Genomic DNA, 20,842 nt, shown 5'->3' with positions numbered 1-20,842 from the left:
TGTCTAAAATGTAAATGCATGTCTTGTTCAGGAACCACGTTATAACACAAAGGGATCACCCTCTTGTTCACGCGCACACGCACACACAGCAGTTCTAACACTCCAATCAGGTTTCACTTTACCTCAACATTAGCGGGTCAATAAATATTCAGTTCTATGATCTCCTTTCCAGAACAAATCCCTTCAGGTCTTAAAGGCGAGTGGCCTGACAGCGGAATAATAAAAGTGTGGACTCTTATATACAAGGAAGTTTTCAACTCATTTCCTCCAAACATATACATGATGACAATTAATGATATGTCCCATCTTCATGTGTTGATCTGATTAGCGAGTGTGATAAACAAACTATGCCATTCACCTGCAGCTGTGAGGGGGACAGCTATTAAGACCAAATCACAGGGGTTCCTGTCAGGCTGCATTACTTTTATACCCAACGATAACTGTCTAACCTACAATAAAAACAGTAAGTAACACACTATTCTGACACAGACAAACATGCTACAATACAGCTACGCTATAGGCCTATAACCTATTCAAAAACTAAAGAGGCTGCTTAATTTGAAGTTTAATCAAATCAATATTATGCAGGTGCCCCATAAGCATTATGTTACTAGGCTTCTGTTATTGAGTCGCCAATGCACATTTTTTTGTTGTCAAGATAGATGTCAATGTCAAGATAGATACACATTTTCAGTTTCTGAAGGAACATGAATCCAGATGATTTATAATCTCTGTGTGACAAGGCAGCCAAAGCCTGGCCTAATCACGATTTTAAAAAGTATTCTTTAATATTACGAGAATCTACAAATGTTTGGATTACCTTTATGGGGATTGAATAAGTACACGTTAATTGCCATTGATATGTATCCACCATTTTAGGTGAGCATGTTCTTAATGATTGCTCCCAGGTTAATTACTCAGGTTTAAGATAGGTGTGGTGGTGTGTTAGATAATTACTCCTAGTGCACAGCTCATCATGTCCTTAGTCTCCTTGAGTAGCACTGTAGCAGTAACATAGTTCTAATATAACGTATTTTAAAGAATTTCATATCATAAACATTTTTAACAAACATTTATTCCACTTAAATCATGTCATGTTAGATGGTCGACAGCAGGGTCCATTAATTGATGTATTTCATTGGTCAGTAATTATGGATGGAGTTACAAATTAGAGTATAGAAGTTCTCTTTCAGTCGACTCAGTTCAACATCTCACTGTGGGATATGCACCCCTGCCCCAATGCCCCATTCGCTTGAAACCCTATTCAATCATGCCTAGTACAGGCCGGGAGCACTTTGCATGGCACTTTGCCACCCCACTCTTCACTTGCTTATTCGCCAGCCCGTCTGCAGTGTTCCAATAGAACTAGCTACCTAGCTGTTGCAATAAAGGATGGCAATGGTGCTCTGGGCGTGGACACATTGGCTCACCAGTAACCATTCCTTCCTGTCTGCCTCATTTCTCCCACTCTGAACAGAGTGAGGATAGGCGGCCTCTCTTTTCTCCTGATTGCCCCACATTGGCCAGGGAGACCTCACGAGTGGAGATAGCACGGCTTTTTGACGCACGGCCTTGGGCGAGTTAGCCTGCGAGAGGTGCAGCTTGTCGAGCCGAGTCGACTGAAAGATAACTTTGGGTTATGGTGGATAACGACAGTTCTCTGAAGGAGATGAGGGAGACATCTCACCAGATTGCCTCTCTTTTACGGGCTTCTGATGAGGTGGTTTGCAGAATTAAATGGGTGTGACTTGCAGTGGACTTCATAGGCCGGGCTGGGGCAGGGTCAGCCATGCAAAGCCATGCTCCCGGCCTGTTCCAGACATGATTGAATAGGGTTTCAGTGAATAGGGTACGCAGGGGTGCATATCTCATAGCGAGATGTCTCCCTCCATCCCTTTCAGAGAACTTGGGGTACATACTGTAACCCGAAGCTCTCTTGCATTCCCTGTTTCGGGTCACCATTTGTAATCTTAGCGTTGTAGCAGAGTGTTAGTCTGTGTCGTGTATATAGGCAGTTGCTATTGCTGTACTGGTAGACTCTCTTTAGGACTGTAAACCTGTAAGGAGAGAGTGGACTCTGTTTACAGCTGGTAAGGGTTAGTCCCTGGTGTTCACATCAAGTCTTAGCTGCAGTTAGAACCCTGTTGAGAGGGACTGAGCTTTGGACTTTGTTTTTTTGTATGCTGAATGTTTTCTGCTACGGACAAGACTGAACCAGCGTAAGCCATATTTCCTGCAATCCTGCTCCTGCAATAAATTGAAGTAGTCATTTTCTACAAGTTTGGGTCCTTCTCATTCCCACCCATCATCTCCCTTGGCTGTGAGGCATGTTATGTTCACAGCATTGCTTTTGCCACATCAGTTATATAGGCCTGACATGTTTGAATTGTCCTGAACATGGCTGAGCATGTTGTAAGAGCAATCACTCTTTGCTTGTAGCCAAGGTAGATTTGTGAGGAGAAGTTGGTGGGTGAGGTACTGTAGTAGAAAACGGTTCTCGAAACATACAATTGTGTATTGGTTTCAAAGGTCAAATACTGTAGTAATGACTGGATACATCTTTGGTCTTACTGACTGGGGGCTGGATCCAATCAAACCTGTCATAGCAATGTTTATGCAGTATCTTTGTTTATACAACCACAGCCCTACTGGTGGAAAAAGTATACCTAATACTTTAACTCTACTCAAAATCATCCTGCAGTTTTGACTACATTTATAGGCTTCAGTATGTGTTACTCAAGTTTTTTTAATGATATAATCCATGAATGCAAAAAAACAATGTCCACAAATTCCACAACACTAATCTCTGCAATACTGATGCTCCCACAACAATGTATCTACAAAGATCATAACTGTAGAATAACTCATTACAGTACATCACACGCATCCTGTCCATCTAATCAAGAGAGGAAACAAGAGCTAGTCTTGAGGAGTTGTTAAAGTTACTACTCTTTTCATACTAGCTTTGGAAATAGAAATGCATCTCAACCATCTTCCATCATAAGAATAGTGCTCTGGTCAAAGGGTCTGGTCAAACGTTGAAGAAAACATCTACCAGAAAAAGTCTTTAAAAAAAGGTGTTTAGACGTCAAACCTCAATAATGTTCAATTATAGACCCCGGTCAACTGAAACATATTTCGTTTTGCAGAAATGGTTTGGCTTCTGCAGGGACGTAGGAAGTATATTTCGTGAGGGGGTGCAGCAGGACATGTATATGGGGGGGGGGGAGGGGGGGGTATAGTTTTATGTCACATGTTTTTTATCTTAATTTGGAGTAGATATTTAAAAGAGTTCTAAGGAAATGTGGTTATATAAAAAAAAAAAACAGGGAGATTTTAGGGTAATTCTGTTACCGAACTTTGAATCTGCAGTTCTTAAAGTAAATATTATTATTTTTAAATGGGAGTTGTTAGGAGTAGTCATTGTGCATAGAGTTGTATAGTTTGTCAAACTGCTATCAAGGGTTTTTGTTTTATGGTTTTCCTTTTGGTTTATTTCTGAACTGGTTTAAGAGGGTAAGGGAGCTGTGGGGCCCTCCTCCTGACTGGGAGCCCAACCCTCAGCACACAGAAGATTGACAGATTGAATTCCCTTCTCTGTAGCAAAGGGGCTCCCAGAAGGTCCTAAAAATGACCGTTTTTAATTAATTGCTCCGCCAATCCATTAAAGCCCGCTATATTTAGAGAGCCACAGGAGATCGCTGCGAGATTAATGCAACTGCTTGATTAAATTTGAATATGCACTTGTTATCTTTTAATTCACGACAGCCTGAACCTATCTAGGATATGATGTTGAAAGCTTAATATACTGTACATTAAGTCAAATCATGTTACAATAAAGACTGAGAGAGGCAACATAAATAATTGTTGAGCAGAACAGATGACACTCTGGGTCATGGCCCTTTCCCACGATAGGGAAAAACATGCTGTCATATACTGAACACAAACCACATTTTTTACATTAAAAATCATCAAAAATGACCAATGGAAGACCAAGTACCCATGGAACAGTATCTAATGCCAAGTAATTAAATATAGATTGGTAATACATTCAATGTTGCAATATCAAGGGTCACTCCAGTGACGCCACTGAACAGCTCAAAAGGATGAAAGGGTCACCAGAAAGAGAAACAGGAAGTTCTCAGACAGTAAACTGTGGCTAAGAATGAGACACTGGGATCTGTGACTGCAGTCCCTCTGAAGTAGTGATGTGCAGTTCGTGAACAAATAGTTATTTTTGAACTCTTTTTAGTGATTTGAGTTAGTCAATTCGCCATTCCGTCAAGCACAGCCCACAGCCAGAGATTTGAGTGTACTAAGTCGTTCAGGGCACCTGAATGGCAGTTAGTGCAAGGTCCCACTTAATGTGGGCTAATCATACGCTGTGGCAGGTAACAAACTGTCGCACATCATTTCATTAGAGCAAAATACTTTTATATTAGGAATTCACAAGCACGATTTGTGATGAGCTGTGATACTCAGCTTGTACCTTTCCTACTACAACAGACCTCCAAAAGGGGGCTCTCCACATTACCAATTCAAATGCACAAAAATAATAATATTAGAATAAATATTAAATTCTTTCAATTGAACAGGAACGGATAGCATAGAACCGATTCAGTAGAAAGACCCGAACTTCCCATTACTACTCTGAAATGAGTTTTTATTTTAGTTCAAGGGAGGACTGAGGGACTCTTTGTTTACTGGTTCTGTGATTTGGCCACAGTTTTTGGTGCTGTAAAAGTAGTCCAAAATGTCCATGATTCTCATAGATACACTCTTTTAGATCAATGCCTTGCCAACATTGTCTTTTGTTGCTGAAATTTCACTTCAGGATATCTAGAGCTGATGGTCACTTTATAGTAACCTTCCAACAACAAAATGTATACACTGCCTGGATAGAGCATACACCTGGTCCCTCTTCTTGGAGTTGGGTTTGACTGTGAGATCAATTTGAGAAGCATCTAAAATGTTGCCCTGTTGCAGCAGAGTGGTTGTGAAAACCACTTGGTGAAGGCGGCGGAGGCAAGGATATGAAGAGCAAATAATGTTGTTCCGATACTCACTCTTAGTGGAATCCGCTGAGGGTTGCATTGCTCACTCACCTCCTGCAGAACATTCGCAGTCCAGTGAAGGTCTTGCTGGTGTGGGGGCAGCGGGCGGCGGGGGTGGCAGAGGGCAGGTCCGAGCTGGAGGAAGAGGAGGAGGAGGCTGCAGAGTTGGACGTGAAGGGCTCCTCTCCATCCTGCACGGTCTCGGGGTTTGGGGACGGCCCCGCTCCCTGCTCCTCCTCGGGCTGCTCCATGGCAGACGTTCTCTCTGTCTCTCTTACACACACAGCTTTTCCTCTCCACTCAGAGGGTTCTCGCAAGTCGCAGAGTCCATACAGCCCCAGGCCAGGCAGCAAAAAGCCATTACAACAAACAAAAAAGTTCTCAACAGCAATTAGGCTACACTGAGGCTCCTTCCCCCGTTAAAAAAAAAGGACGGAGAGGGAAGAAACAGGAAATCAACAATTAGTCTTCCTCATCTCTGTTTACTTTTCCATACATTCAAGTTTCACACAAGACTGCAGAGCATAGGAGGGTTACTCTACTGAAGCAAAACTTGCATTCCTCTGTCGTAATATTAAGCAAGTCGCTCACCACACAACTCTTCTCCAGGAAGTGGAGCCCTGTTGAGCTGCAGAATTCAAACTGAATTTCTCTCCCCTGCTCGACACAGACTGGGGGTTGGCTTCCTTAACTCCCTTCCTTCCCCCTATGCCCCTCTGTCTGAGGAAACCTCTCTCCCCGCTCCGCTACTCATGTTTCCTGGACGAGTTGCTCTTTCTCTCTCCCTAGCCTCTGGAGCTCTAACCAAACACACACACACACTGGCTGCAACAACAATCCAGGAAGTGTCAAAACCAGATGGAAGTAACAAGCAATAGCAGGACCCGCAGGTGTCTCACAATCTGCCTTTTCACCCTACCTGTGGCTTCTCGCTTTCCCACTTTCCCACTATTGCCTCAGTCATCTCTCTCCCTCACTCCCTTACACATACGTTTATCTCCCACTCATCTCTGTTGCTCTCCCTCTCTTTCTCTCTGTCCCTCCCTCCCTTTTTTACTCTCTCCTATTGGTCAAGAGTAGGATGTGAATGTGTTGCCACCTATTGGTGGCTCACACAAAGTGCATAAGTTGAGCAGTGTGAAAGAAATGAACCAATGTTCTACAAATATCAGTAGCAGTAGTAGTAGTAGTAGTAGTAATAATTGTATAAAGGAGCATGCCCAAAGTCAGCAGCATACAAACAACTATTTCTCAACCCAGACCATAGTTATACAACCTATTATTCAACCACATATGGTATGTTTACAGGGGACATTGGGGAGTTTCAGGAAAAGGTAGCACACCTTCCCTACATGAGGACATGAAATGAAATCAAACACTCTTCTTCATTTGGACATATCACCCCATCCCTCTCTTTTAAAACCTCTGTTTGAAAACCGCTGCATTTCAGGACCAAAGTCTTGCCTCTCACTTGGATCACATTTCCAGTGCCTCACTCTTAAGCCTCTGCAACGTGCTCTGGCTTGCCTCCCACATGCGCTTTACATAAAGATGGGTGAAACAAGCCCACGCCATCCAGCGCTTTCACACCACCCCACTTTTAGAGAGAGCGATGCAGTGGAGCTGAGAGTTCACACAGCCGCGGCGAGTCCCACGCAGAGATCTTCACCACATGCGCGTGGCTGGCGCATCCCCTGGGTTCCGGTTATGAACTGGAGTTCAGCTTGGTGCACACTCTGAAGGATATGCCAAAGTTATTTTCTGACAGCCAATTAAAATGGAGGTGCAGTGGGTGGAGGTTCAGTGTGATGATTATCCGTCTGGTTCCAGGACGGTCTCGCTCCACAAAATGTGCAATTCTTGGTTGTAGGTTTTTTCTTGGGTTGGGGACAAGGGGGTCATTATGGCGCAACGGCACTGGCGTGTGATACCTCCAGAGATGATGATGTGCCCCAGTTTCTCTACGGGTTACAGGTTGTCATGACAGCTAAACTGGCCCAGATTGGGGGATGCCCCCAGTAGATATCTTTAAATGGAGATTTGCAGAGCGTCAGGCACAGGCCTGGGTTTTACAATAGGACAATGAAATAGCACTTTACATTGGTTGTTTGGGAAATTACATGCATTTGCGAATTGCAAGAATCTCTTTAAAAACATTTAATCAAACCATTATATTAAGTAATGTAGCACACACTATTTAAAAGGCAATTTAAAGGCTATACAACAATGTATTCAGACTCTCTCAATAGGAGATGACAAATTACTATAAAATAGATTAAAATAACTATAGGCTACACAGTATGTGATACAAGTGCATATCATTCTCTTTACTCCCACAGTGGGATTGTTAGATAATGTATTGCGCTTCTCAGGTAATAGAGGGACTGTATAAGTTGAAAACCCTAGAGAATGTTCCTGATATCAGCCCTTTCTCTGTGCCCTAGGCTCCACCACCTTCAGGGAAATTTAACAGGAGTTGGTGATAGCATCAGATATTTGGGGCAAACCATTCTTGAGGAGTTGGGGCTCCATCTAGTGAAGACACAGTGTAAAATCACTGAAGGTACTGTGTTATAATAACTCATTCAAGAGGGTCATGCATAATTTGTGTGTGTTCAAAGCAGGCTATTGGGTTGAATGCAAATAGCTAAAAGTGATGAAACCAGTCAGGCATGTGATGACTTATCGCTCTAAGAGGACACAATACAGAACCTCAAAAATACATTGTGCCAATAAATTAGCAAGACAGACAAATAGTAAGTAAACGTGAAGTGGAAGATTTTTCTTTTCTTTGCGAGAAAAATCCATATCATCCTCTCTTTGTTCCACCATCACCCACACATAACCCCATGCAGACATAAAAGACTCCAGAGAACTATGTTTTCACTGCTGCAACAGCGCGAACAGCAAACAGAAAGACAGGGAAATATTTTGCGATTGGATTTCAGCTAGTTACATTATTCAACTGGTAAAGTTTGTCTTAAACACATTCATGCATCATTTTCTGGTACAAGCCGGAGCCCACCACTATATCTGTGAGAAACTTGGAATTGAAAGTGGTAAGACCGTACTGCACTGCTGTTTCTTAATGTGGGTCATTCCATGTCAAATTAACAAGCCATGATACCCACCATCTAGATTGTTCTAAAATAGTTTATGTAGTTAGAAACAGTTAAGATTAGTTATATAATATTCAATAGAAATCAAACCCCAAATCCGATTTGGAACAAAGTCCTACCTGATAATGATTAAGACACAAGGAATCTAAATCAATGATCAAAAGTCACACATGAACCCTCCAATCCCCTCCTTTGGAAGATTGCATCGATAATATGGAATGTCAGTTCTGAAGCTGCAGCTTGGGAGTTTTGTTTCTTCATACTATGTAATGTATTTCTGGTTAATTTGGTAATCTGGAGGTTGCCCTGTTTAAAGGCATTTCATTGAAGGTATTTCATTTAATTGAAGTCATTGAAGCTGTGTCTAATGTCCCATTATACAGTGCAATAGTACCATTTCTGTCCACTATATGGAGCTGTCCCTGCTAATAGTCTTTTGTCCATTTGATTTGACATGGAATGACCCATGTTTAATATGTCCCCCTATCTCTCTCGCTCAACACAGTCCACAATTCATAAAGAGGTCATACCTTACAAGTAGCCTAACCAACAGTGAGCCGACAGGGGGGTGGGAGGGGGGGGTTTGGGTAAGTGCCCCGAAGCCATCTGGTCGGCATGGCGTCCCTCTCTTGGTGCAGGCTGATTCATCACTGTTGTGCTGCTGTCGTATCGTAGACGATACATCTATGCGGACATATCGCTTAAGTCTGTTGGTGCAGAATGGTGCACAACGTGTGCGGCAGCTCCATCATCAAAGCAGCACTGAAGGTGGTACAACACCGCCAGTTGGTCCTCTTCGTCTGAGGCATTTCTGAATGATGTGTGGTCCTTTCCAGCGTTTGCATTTTGCATTATATGCGTTGTTAAGCTATACAAGATCACCTTCGTGGTAAGGCAGAAAGGAAATGCTGTGGTCATCATGCTCTTTGTGTTTCTCCTGAGCTTGAGAGGTGTGGTGCAGCTGTTTCAGAGACACATTGCAGTTTGTCTCTCTGCATAGTGGCCCACGCTCGAGGCAACAGGTGCGTATGCCTGGTCTGTAGAGATTAGGAGATGCACTGGTAACCTAGCTTCACGTCTGTGCACCATGAAGTACCAGATGTATCCTGTGGTTGAATGGACACTGGTATTGTGACTTTCCCACCACACCATCCCCTGGTGGGTGACAAGGGCAAGGCCACTGGCATTGTTCGTGACATGGGAGGCAATTGTGACATAATTTCTCAATGTCAGAAAACATGGAGGGCCAACAGCAGATGTCTCTGGCAGTATTTTTGACCCCAAAATGACCTACATAACCGTGGCCATGCAAGAAATGCAGGATTTGGGGAATGAATTTCTGTGGAATTACCACCTGCATAGAGGTGACCTTCTCAGGTTGACCATCAGACTCTTTACACAGCAGGCCATTGTGAACTGTCAGAGAAGGGAATTCACACACCAGTTTCTCTAGAGCAGGTGGGCCCTGCCTGATTTCCCATCATGAGGGACGTTTACCTCTCTTTTGCCACTGAAAGGCCTGAGCCAAAACTGGGTTGTTCAGTTGGCACTGCAGGATGTCCACTTCAGGTAGACAGCAATCTGTCAGGTTGCCTTCACAGTAACCTTGTCCACAGGCTATTGCGTACAGCACTGATAAGCTTGGAATATCAACCACTCAATGTTGGCCTTACTGGGAGTGGCCATAGAATTCTATGGGCATAACCTTACTGAAGTAAATCATTGTCAACAGGCACAATGGTGAATGGCTGAGTAGACGGATAGTTGAAAAGTGGTGTATAGCCCATACTATAGCCCAAAGTTCTCTATCAGAAGCTGACCATTTGACATCTGAAAATGTAAGGACATGGCTTGCATACAGTAGGCCAGTGTTTAAAAGGTTCATACTGCCTTTGTAACGGTGGTCTACCTCAATGCCACTGCTGCAGCAGACACGAGTTGCGAAGACATGTGAAGTGCGGTCAAAAGCCACCACAAGGTGGTGACAAGAGCTGTGAAGGATTTACTGACGGTGCTGACATTATTGGTGTTCCCTCCAAATAAATCATTCAAATAAAAATGAGAGAGAATGGTTGGTGATGGTTAAGTTTACTATAGCAGCTCATGAATTACAGAGATAAAGAGTGGAAATGGTTTAAATATCAGGTTAAGAAAGACCAAGCAATGGGACACATTTAAAAACATATATATATATATATCCTTATCCATTTTGCAGTCATTGTAGGTGTTGTTATCAGTTATTGATCACAGTAGGTCTAATTGCTTCTTTGATAACTGCAAAGTGCCCTATTATTCTTTGACCAAGCGGAAATGGGAGACAATACATTATAGCAATGACGGAACAAATCTGTCCCATTTCTGCTGCTCACTGCACAGAACAGGGGAAAGAAGAGCGCCAATAACGATTCATAACAAAGTGCAAACAAGCACACAATAAATGTGAAGCAATAATGACAAGGAATAAACGGGTAAATATATTATACAAGTGGTAAATATATGAAAGTTATTTGTTGATAATATTGGACACTGCTGCAAGTCAGGCTATGCACCTTTACACAATGGCTTTAGTGTTTGTTCATCCACACTTATCCTCCTCCTGGTCCTTCTGCTCCAATACTTCAACAATAAATTATGTTTGGTTCGGCACAAATTTCTGATAATTAATACGGGTTTGGTCAGTTTTGGGTATTGTGTGTGTGTTACAGTAGGCCGAATTTTGGTGTGGGGCCTGGCCGAAGTTGGGAGAAAGGTATCCGTGCCCTTATCTCCCTATGTCCTCCTGGTTTTTTCACGGTTCCGATGTGAGGTTCGATGGCATCATCATAAGTGAGGGGACAGGGAGATAATCTGCAATCTAGAGGCCTTGAAGGAAGCCAAAGTTACTATACATTAACACCGTAGATACAGGGGACACCCCTGCAGTTGGCCTATTTAAGGACTTGTTCCTCTTTGAGCTGTTATTGTGAATCTTCAGGTCACACATTTGATCGGCCTATATCTGTCTCTGTCACACCATATTCAAAGTAGAGGCATGGGACTGGCAGGGGGAATTCTCTGCTCCCATCATGGAGCCTCGGCAAATCCATCTGAAATTAAAAACCCTGTCTACTGTCTCTATGAAAATTCCTCACTTCATTTAACCACAGGCGCTGCAACATCCTTCAAGCTGCGCAGATAGTCCTCCAAGGTTCTCTCAAAAACAATAATGCCATCCAGATACACAAGCGTTTGCTCCAGTGAAGGCCCTGTAGCACCAAATCCATCAATCTTTGGAACAATGGGGGTGCATTAGTCAGCCCCATAGTAATCACCTTGAACTGGAACAAACCATCTACTGTCTTAAAAGCAGTTCTCTGTCATCTAGATTCACCTGAATCTGCCAATAACCACTTGATAAATCTAACATACTAGACAGAGAGGAACCAGCGAGAGCATCCAGGCTATCATCCGCCCTTGCCAACGGATGGGCTTCATTGAACTGTGCATTTGCAGCCAATTCTAGTTTCCCAGATGTGGGGGTGGGGTTAGAGAACTGCACATGGCGACAGTGTTCCACATCAGGGCTTGGTGAGCGTCATTGCACCAAAGTCCTCTCACTCTTGTGCAGGCAGAGCTGCACCATGATGGTCTTGTCCCTGCCTAAGAATAATCATCATGTTGGCGTCTCCACCTTCCAGGGAAGGAGAGTGGTGTGCAGCTCTCCCACCCTCACCCCCGACCGCAGATCTGCCTCTATTGCCATTCATGTCACCAGGTACAGTAGTATATTCTCTCTCATATTGCCATGAGCCACATCAATCCTGACTGGGTGCAGTGGTATAGTCTCCATGATCATATGGCTGATACTCATCCCTATAGTGACTGGGCGCAGTGTTATAGTCTCTCCCATCTCTCTATTTTCAAAGAAAATGTGCGCCTCACTTGTATCATTTTACGATAGACTGTGACTTGGAAGGGGGGAAATTCAGGTCAGAAAACGTTACCTCAAATGAAGTCACGCATTTACTAGACTTAACAAAGATTTACTTCAAAACTGGGAAAATTTATGCATCATCTAAAGAGAAAATCTGGCTAAGAATCTCAATAAATACTCCCAAAAATAAACTACAAAAAAAGAGTTGCTGATTTAAAACAAAGAGCTAAAAGATAACCATTCAAAGATATGCTCCCATGAAAATGGCGCCGAGGGTGAGTGAAACCCTGAGCGAGGAAAAGGCTCGTGAACCAAGTGGCCAGGAACAGCCTGGGTATGGAGGGTGTCACTCAAAATCCTGATGGATAATACATAAGAGCCATCAATAATATGTTTGTTTCATTTAACATCATATGGTTTGGACTGCCCCTATACAGTACACTTTACTTGATTATAGGCTTAATAACATGTCATCATTCTCAATGAAAATTTGCTGGCTTGGCTTTCCGCACTGTACTCAACAACAACAAAGTCTCCATTTATTGGAGCATGAGATGAGGATGTTGATGCAGTGTGGTATGAGGATGCAGTGGTTTGTAACTACTACTGTACGATTTTGGCTGTACCTGTGGAAAAACCCTTTTAGGTTCCATGTAGAACCCTTTTGGGTTCCTGAAGGGGTTCACCCACAGGGACAGCCGAAGAGTTGGTATTTAGTAGGTCGACCTATACTTTTTACTTTTGTTAACTTTCATTATCCTTTTTCCACATGAGCAGAGAAACTGAAAGTGTGACACTCATGTTGGTTTTTGGTAACAGAATGACCCGGAGGGGAGGAAATGATTCTTAAACTTACAGAAGCCAAACCATTTCCTAAAAAATATAAAAGGAGTTGATATTAGTTGACTGGGGTCCGTACTTGAACATTTCATGTTTCTCTAAACACCTTTAAAGACTTTTTCTGGTAGAGATTTTCTTTGATGCTTTTCCAAGTTTGACCAGAAGTCAAAACCTTTGCTTATCCCTATTCTTACGATGGAAGATGGTTGAGAAATGTATTTCTGACTTAATTTCCCAAAAATATAGACTTTTAGCTTTCATTTAACAACCCATTTGATATCGCTGATGAATTTCACATTTTGATCCTCATGGCTCCTTTTACATGGAGCTGCCCATCTGTAAGACAACATTTAGGATACAACATGGATACATTTGACATACTGGTCACCAGATCAGAGACGTGGTCCTTTTTTCAAGTGTTGCTTTTTTGGATTGCCAGAGTATGACAGTCTGTCATTGGTTGCAGATGTATTGCAACCGAATAGTCTAAAACTGCATAAAGCTCCTCATAAGTGGTAGATTTCATGCAGTGTCGAGCTGGGGTGAACATCCCATTCTTGTTTCATCTCCATGTTTACTGTATGCTAAATCTGCCTGGCCTCATGAGCTGGCCACTCCCTGTGCTGCGTCATGCCAGGCAGAGGAGAAAGTTACTGGAAGGGAACCGCTCCAAAATAGAACAAATCAATTGTTCTAATTGATGAGCAACTAAATCTCAAACCATAACAACCCCCAAACCCACCCACACACAACAGGGGGGAAGCCACAAAGCTATTGGATGAAGAGACTTGGATTGTGTTTTACTCTGCATATCAAAATAAACATTAATCTATGTGTGTACGCACATCTTATCTGCTGGATGCAATGCTGTTATGTTGTCGATCATGCACAGCCAACCAGCCCTCCTCTCTCTCAATAGCCCCTGGGGCTGTAGCTAGTAGGACTGAAATAGAGCTGCAGTTGTGGTGGACAGCAGACAGACCAAAGGACCTTGCAGGCTACAGCACCAACATGTTCATGTGATTGCTGGTCATAACCCCATGCCATGTCAAAGTGCCTGAAACATGGTGTATTGATTATTCACTGGTCCTCTTGTAATAAGTCCACTCCATGATCATATGCAGCGAACGGCTATTAACACACACCATGCAGTCATCTCAAATTGTTTTTTTCTTTACTCACCAATGATCTGGTTAGACCTTGTGATGTAATATAAGACAGCAGAGTAGGCCCTTGTGATGTAATATAAGACAGCAGAGTAGGCCCTTGGTCACAAAAACAACTTTTAATTTTCCTCCTCCCTCTTTAGAAGTTTGTTCCAACCGACCGTACCAACCGACCGGCTTCCAGTCAGTGTGGTAAGGAAACATCTGTTTTGAAGGGTTGGGCGGGTGGAAGTTATTACCGGTAGCATAAGGTGTACAAGCATTTTTCTAATGCATTTTCTGGAAGATTTACCAGCCATTTGTAAATGCTATACAATTCAATAAAATTAACATTAATTAATTATTCATATAATTAATTTATTCAACAAAATAAAAGCGCCAAAATGGCATCTTTTGCCATACCTCGACAGATCAGACATGGCATCAACCACTTCAAAAAACACATTTCTTGTTTTTACACCATAAAAATGCAGAATCACGACCATAACACACTTGCATATCAAAAGGCTTGAAATATCTTAGCCACTCCTTATTTAAAACCAGTATCTTCCTTGGCCTTTTTTCACTGACCTGATGAGCATTAAAATAAACTTCAAATTCAACCAAAATAAAGAACTTGCTCCATGTGTTAAATGATAGCACTTATTTAACTGAACACTGGCATTTCTCCAACATCTGTACATAAAGGTCAACACGGTATTCAACTCCAGAGCATTTCACCCAGGATGTGCACCTTACTGTACTCTCAGCATCTCTCTCAAGGTTCTCAGAAATGTCTTCACAATGTTCTAAAGAATGTAGCACATGCAATTTTATTGAACCAAATTCAACAGATTTGTACTCTCAATGATAAGCTATAGCAAACTGGTGTTTTTTGGAAAGTGACATGGTCAAGTTCTTAAAATTCTTCACACAATCCTTAAAGAATTTATGTTTGGCCTCAAACCTCATGGTCCAGATAAAGCCCAATCTTACGTATGCACTTTGGGTAATTCAATATAAAGTGATGCTTTGGAATTAAGTTCTTTGAGGGGTACAATTTGAGGGGTACAACTTTGAACGGTCGGATGCCCTTGAATGAGGTGTTTCAAATAAACTGGCATATCCTTTGTGACGGATGGGGAAAACACCACATTGATTATATCCAACAACAAAAGTGCAAATGTCTGTTCCCCTCAGGTATGATGTCAACACATATCAAAGGTATGTTAGTGATAAGACATCATGAATCTGTCTCAAATCAGATTCCTTTTCAGTTACCTTAAGACAAAAACGATACCTTGGAAGTGTAGTGACTTTGGAGACAGAGAGGCAGCCGGTGTTGTTGTTTTCTTTCTGCCAGGAGGACTTACTGATATAGTGGTATAATGGACAACTTGAAGACTTGACTTTAAATACAATATAATAATATTTATTTCAGGAGAATCATGAATTTACAACAGGACTTGTTACAAGCTAAACCAAGAACTACTCAATACCTCAGAGTATCATTATGCTGTAACTATAGTTATCAATAAGTATCAATTCGTGGCACTATATACTACAGTTGTTATTGCAGCAGTCAGTTGAAGACACGTGTTTGACAAGTTTTTATGACAGTTTGTCATGCCATCGGAAAATAGCATCTCCAAAACCCCATCTCCATTTCCCTATCCAGCATTTTAGGCTGTTGTCAGCCCAATACCAAATAGGTGCATCTCTCGTTCTGAAAATACAGACGTTTTTGTTTAACATAGCAACACTGCTGAAGTGCACACACACACACACACAATCCCAAATGAAAAGCTGTAAAGGGCTGTCCTCTTCCCTTGGTGTACCAAATAGGAGCAGGCAGTTGGAGTACAGCTGTGTCCACCATTGTGTGTGGGCTGTAGCATCCTGGCAGTGTGCATGGCCAAAGCTTCTCCACTCCCTCAGCCATGCATCATGATTGTCTTACATAAAGAGCTCAGTGGAGAGCAGCAGGACTCACTGTTACAAAACTATGGAAAGTGAACAGCTTTACCTGAGTCATACTGGTATCTCTTGTTACGTAATGTACATAAAAAACTGTGAAAGGCCATCTACATAATCATGTCCCCATTTTGAGGAATTGATTAATGTAGGCTATGTAGAATGAAAACATTCCTGGCAGCGGGACTATTTCTTCCTATTCTACTTTATGTAGATATAATCCTCCTAGAATGTTCCTCCACTGACTGACACACGTGGAGGTGCTTGAACTTCCATCTCTGTATCTCTTAACAATAACCTGTTCTCCCACTTTATGACCCTGGGAATCGTGCCGCATTCATTGTAGCGAGTGAGACACTTGGGAGTCGTGACACAAATGTTAAATGGTGTCACCATTGGCGAGGTAAGGGGGTGTTGGTTTGTTTGTTAAGGGGAGAGGGATGGAGCTAGGGCTGGAACAGGAGAAGCAGGCAACCATTCACTTTAGAAAGCCACAGATGATCAAATCACAGGTCAAGTCGTCCTTCATAGTATCTTCCCTCTGGGTATTTGGGTACACATCTCACAGGATTCAGCAGGTTCAATGCAAAACAACCACAAAATGTTTTTCCTACTACTGCCCTTCTGGCAATCCTCTTTTCAGCTCCCTTGAGAACTGGGAGTCTGTGAACACAGAACACTGTAATTGAAAATGTTGTCTCCTCAGTCACATGGCACATTGATTGCTGAATTAGGCCATCAACATGACAACAGCATTAAAACAACCTGACAAAACTTAATAAGTTAATGTCTTCCTTCATACAATGATGGTCACCTGCACGTAGGAAAGGTGCTATCAAGTCAGGTAATTTCTATGCCAGTGTTATTCCTCAGATAATGTATTACCAAAACCCTGATATTTGAAAGCAACAACCCAGCATGGTGTCTGCCACCCCAGAGAGCAGATTTCCTTTTACACATTGCCTTTAATGTCTGGATCAGAACCACCCTTTGAGGATTATCCCTGCTGAACCTGAGGCTGGTCTCTGTTTGATAAATTAAAGTAATTTATGGGGCGATAGTTTGATGTGCCGGCCCAGGTGTCTGGCCACCCTCTGTCCACAAACACCTTTGACTACCTCTGTTCAAGTGACGTGCAGCAAGACTGACTGATTCAATTTAGAAGTCTACCTGTAGCTGGCATTGCATTTGCGTCTAAAGCTCTGCCAAGCAAGCTCTAACGAGTCCCAACTGCCGTTTTCGATTCAGTATGGCCATTTAATGAGTTGGAATAATTATATGGAATAGGCCTTAGGGTTAGGCGGTATACATATTTTTTTTTTTTCCCCCAATTTAACGGGGTATTACCGCGAAAAATAACGTCAGAGGGCTGGCGGGAGCCGTCTTTGCTCCATATATTTAATCTACATTGAAAAACTGAATTACCGTACTGTTATACAGTATGGCATTTAGCTTAAACAACCATTTAAACTTCACATCCAGATCACTGATTGACAAACTAAACTAAACAGTTGGATAGCATGATATGATCGCTTAAGAAGCATCACACGCTGCATTCGTAATAATATAAGTTACGTCTCATGTCCTGTGTCATATAGCCTATCATTTTTCTATTTAACTGTTGATTTAGTTGCCGTTATGAGACTATTCTCTAATTCCGCTTGCTTCTTTTTGAGCTCTCTTTTTCGGGGCCAGCTGTGAGACAAGGCAGCGGTAATGGCACGACAGACTCCGAGGACCCACTCTGTTACTCTGGTACTGCACTGCGTTTGTTACCGCCAGATTGAGGTTGTGACCAAGACAGTTGAGCCACGGCCAATTCAGGGCCCTGATGGCGGCTGCAATGTTAGCATCATTGTCAGTCGTTGCGGCCGAGAGTTTATTCCAATCTAATTTCCAATCCATAAATGCCGCGCGGAGTGCATCAACAATGTTGCCCGCCGTGTGGTTTTCTGGAGAAAAAAAAACTAGTCTATAGGCATTTTGACTGTAGTTTCCAGTCGGGTATGACACAATGGACGGTTAACGACATATATGGCGTCATGTTAACTGATGACCACATATCCGTTGTCAGCGAATAGCTGTCTGAACCCGACAGCAGCACAAGATACAGGCAGATATTCCATCCATGCCGCTGTTAATGTTTCAGTTTGAGGTGCGAGTGTTAATTAGTTCCTATTAGTGTTGCCATCTCTGGCTGTCATCGTTTTCATGCAAATCTTGCAAATAACCTCGTCTAAATCTGCAGGCTCTCCTTTATCGTCGTGTCGGAACCCGAAATGCTGTCATATAGCAGCAGTGGCATTTTTTTTCGGGAACAAGTAATTAGCGCTAGTCATCTGTTTTTTTCTCCTTCTCTAACCTTAGGTGGAAGAGGTCATGTGCAACACCAAGAGTTATACTCCTGAAGGTGAAATATTGTAGTTCTTTCTCCGACCACGCTGGCAGTGACACCGTCACACATTGTGAATTGACAAACAGCGCTTCATTTGGCAGTTTGATAGACAATGGAGCAGTTTTTTATGACTGTAATTTTATGACTGTATTGAGAGAGAAAAAGAAGGGGGGGGGGGGCATTTTCAAATCCCGCGGGATACCGTATTACCATTATACCTCCCAACCCTAATGGGCCTACATAGAAGAGTCAACAACTAGGGAATGTGTGCCTACAGAAAGTATTGTGTGATACCTGGTGTACAAGTTGATGCCTAACCTCATAGTAATTGTTTGATTTCAAATCCAAACTTGTGAAGTATAGAGCAGAAAAAAGAAAAAATGCTGCACTGTGATGCTCAGGCTATACAGTAAACCAACATTATTCCTGCTTTCATCCAAATTACCTGAAATGTAAAATGACTCAACACTGTTCACACTCAACTGTTCAAACTCATCTGTGTAATTTCAAATGTCTCGGGGGCGCAGGAGCGAAACAATGTTTCATCGTTCAGTATGGCTCCTTGCGTCCATCTCAGGGCAAGCCGGTTTCTCACAAGCTAAATGACCCCATTGTTTGGTTCTCAGAAAACCAGATTAGATGTGAAAGAGAGATGTCCTCCTACAGGGACAGTGGTCTCCAGTAGCCAGAGATATCTGTGAGCCTGGGGTTCTCTTCTACTCACTCTTAAAGACACACCAGGCTCCCATCACAAAGCTCAACAGATTGGTAGCTAGCTCATGTCTTTCATAACCTGGTCCTAGTAGACCCCCCCCAGAGAACAAGCATTTACTTTGAAATGCAATATAGTTGTGCCGTTTCAGTGTCCCCAGTTGTACTGTAGTGCAAACAAAAATGACCATTCTATCCAAGTTACATCATAATGTGTGAACCTGGCACCAGGTGTGTTCTAATCCAAACCATGTATACCAGACATCCTGTTCCCCCAAACACACAGACCAGCCAACACAGGAAGTTGCACACAGATGGCATCATGAAAGCAGTGAGTATGCATGCACACACGCACAATCTGCTTAGTTAATGTAAATGTAGGTCTGATAATCAGATCAGAGAAGACACAGCACTGAAAACCCAAGACACTGCTGGAAAAAACATTAAACAAAACAAATAGATGAGTCATAATCCTATAAAAGGAACATACTGGCTTTAATGTCATTAAGTTATTTTAATGAGCCATGTGAAGGACTTTCAAAGGATATTATTGTTTAAGTGGGAAATGATGGATATGGTTTTGTTCTCAGATGACACTTATGGAGCAGAAACCCTAGACAGATGTCTCATAAATGGGTTAGTGTGTGAACAAGAACAGGATATCACTTGGGAGATGGTGGCTTTATACCTGTTATGGCTACTAGATCAAAGAGGCAATTCCAAGGAAACATGCAAGTGTCAGCTAAACATTTAGTTGCAGTCAATCTTGTCAAGCAAGTCAAGCAAATAAATAACCTCATAGTCCTATATAACCAACCCCTCCCCTGATGAGGAAGTCCATTTGGAAACAAGGAAGCACCATACTGTCTGTCCCCAGAAAAAGATATTTCTCAGATAGATAGAAATGAGCAGTTCAGGTCTGGCATGATATAATTAGTTACCACTACTTTCGGAAAATGTATTTCGGAAAAAATCTTTACACGGGTGTTGTTCCTTAAAGATGTCAGAATTGACAGATATTCCGGCAGAAAAGTTTAAATAGTGTACGAATTCAGACGCTGCTTTTCCATGATAATTATTGTAAAGCTCGAGACAAAGAAAATATTGTATGACACTCATCCTAAGTAGACCGAAAGGCGTAGTCTAATTGTTCTCGAAACTTACCTGTAGGAGAGCTGTTTTCTGAGCGCGAGGTGCATAAACTCGTTCTCCATAAGATTTTCCGTCGTTTTGAAGTCTCCCTTCCGTACTTTCCTCGAATCCTTTACCGCCGAACTATCCGTATGGAAGACCCTAAGGTTTTTGTCATTCGAGAAAACATCCTTCTCTTCGATAATCTCTTCTAACCTCGTGGTCGCCATCTGTTCAGCGTGTATAGTTGGCTAGATACCGCACTTCGATGAAACAAACCCCAAACGATTCCCAAAGTGGCACGCACACTGGCACTCTCGAGCCTATGGACGCAGACAGAGCGAGCGCATCCAATTGGACTCGCTCATTTCAATATTTTTTAAGAAAACTGTATGAATACACAAAAAAAGAAAGTGTTTAAGTAAACACATTATGGGGCTTTTTTGTACGATAGATAGGCCTAATTTATTTCTCCTTATATTCCATTAGGGCAGTAGGCCTACCTTATAAAAGGACCCATGACGACCAAAATGTGAAATTCATCGGAGCATATCAAATTG

General features: G+C 42.3%; 1 protein-coding gene across 2 annotated transcripts in view; it reads right to left on the bottom strand.

Moving 5' to 3' along the window:
* dgkzb (diacylglycerol kinase, zeta b) overlaps positions 1-20,406 on the bottom strand; it is a 49,953-nt gene extending 29,547 nt beyond the window's left edge. Inside the window, exon 1 of one of the 2 annotated variants that reach the window (XM_083666735.1) lies at positions 20,316-20,406. Coding sequence is in view for 1 of the 2 variants with exons in the window: in XM_083666734.1 (XP_083522860.1) it covers positions 5,106-5,305 (200 nt within the window). In the remaining variant the exon portion in view is untranslated. Of the gene's footprint in view, positions 1-5,105; positions 6,021-20,315 lie in introns of those variants that run through there. The other variant, XM_083666734.1, reaches the window with a different exon arrangement.
* Positions 20,407-20,842: the final 436 nt, after the last annotated feature.

This window comes from Argentina silus, assembly GCF_951799395.1.
Source record: "Argentina silus genome assembly, chromosome: 3".
NCBI classification, from domain to species: Eukaryota; Metazoa; Chordata; class Actinopteri; order Argentiniformes; family Argentinidae; genus Argentina; species Argentina silus.
The sequence above is the reverse complement of the archived record's forward strand: the minus strand, read 5'-3'. Positions and strand labels throughout refer to the sequence as shown.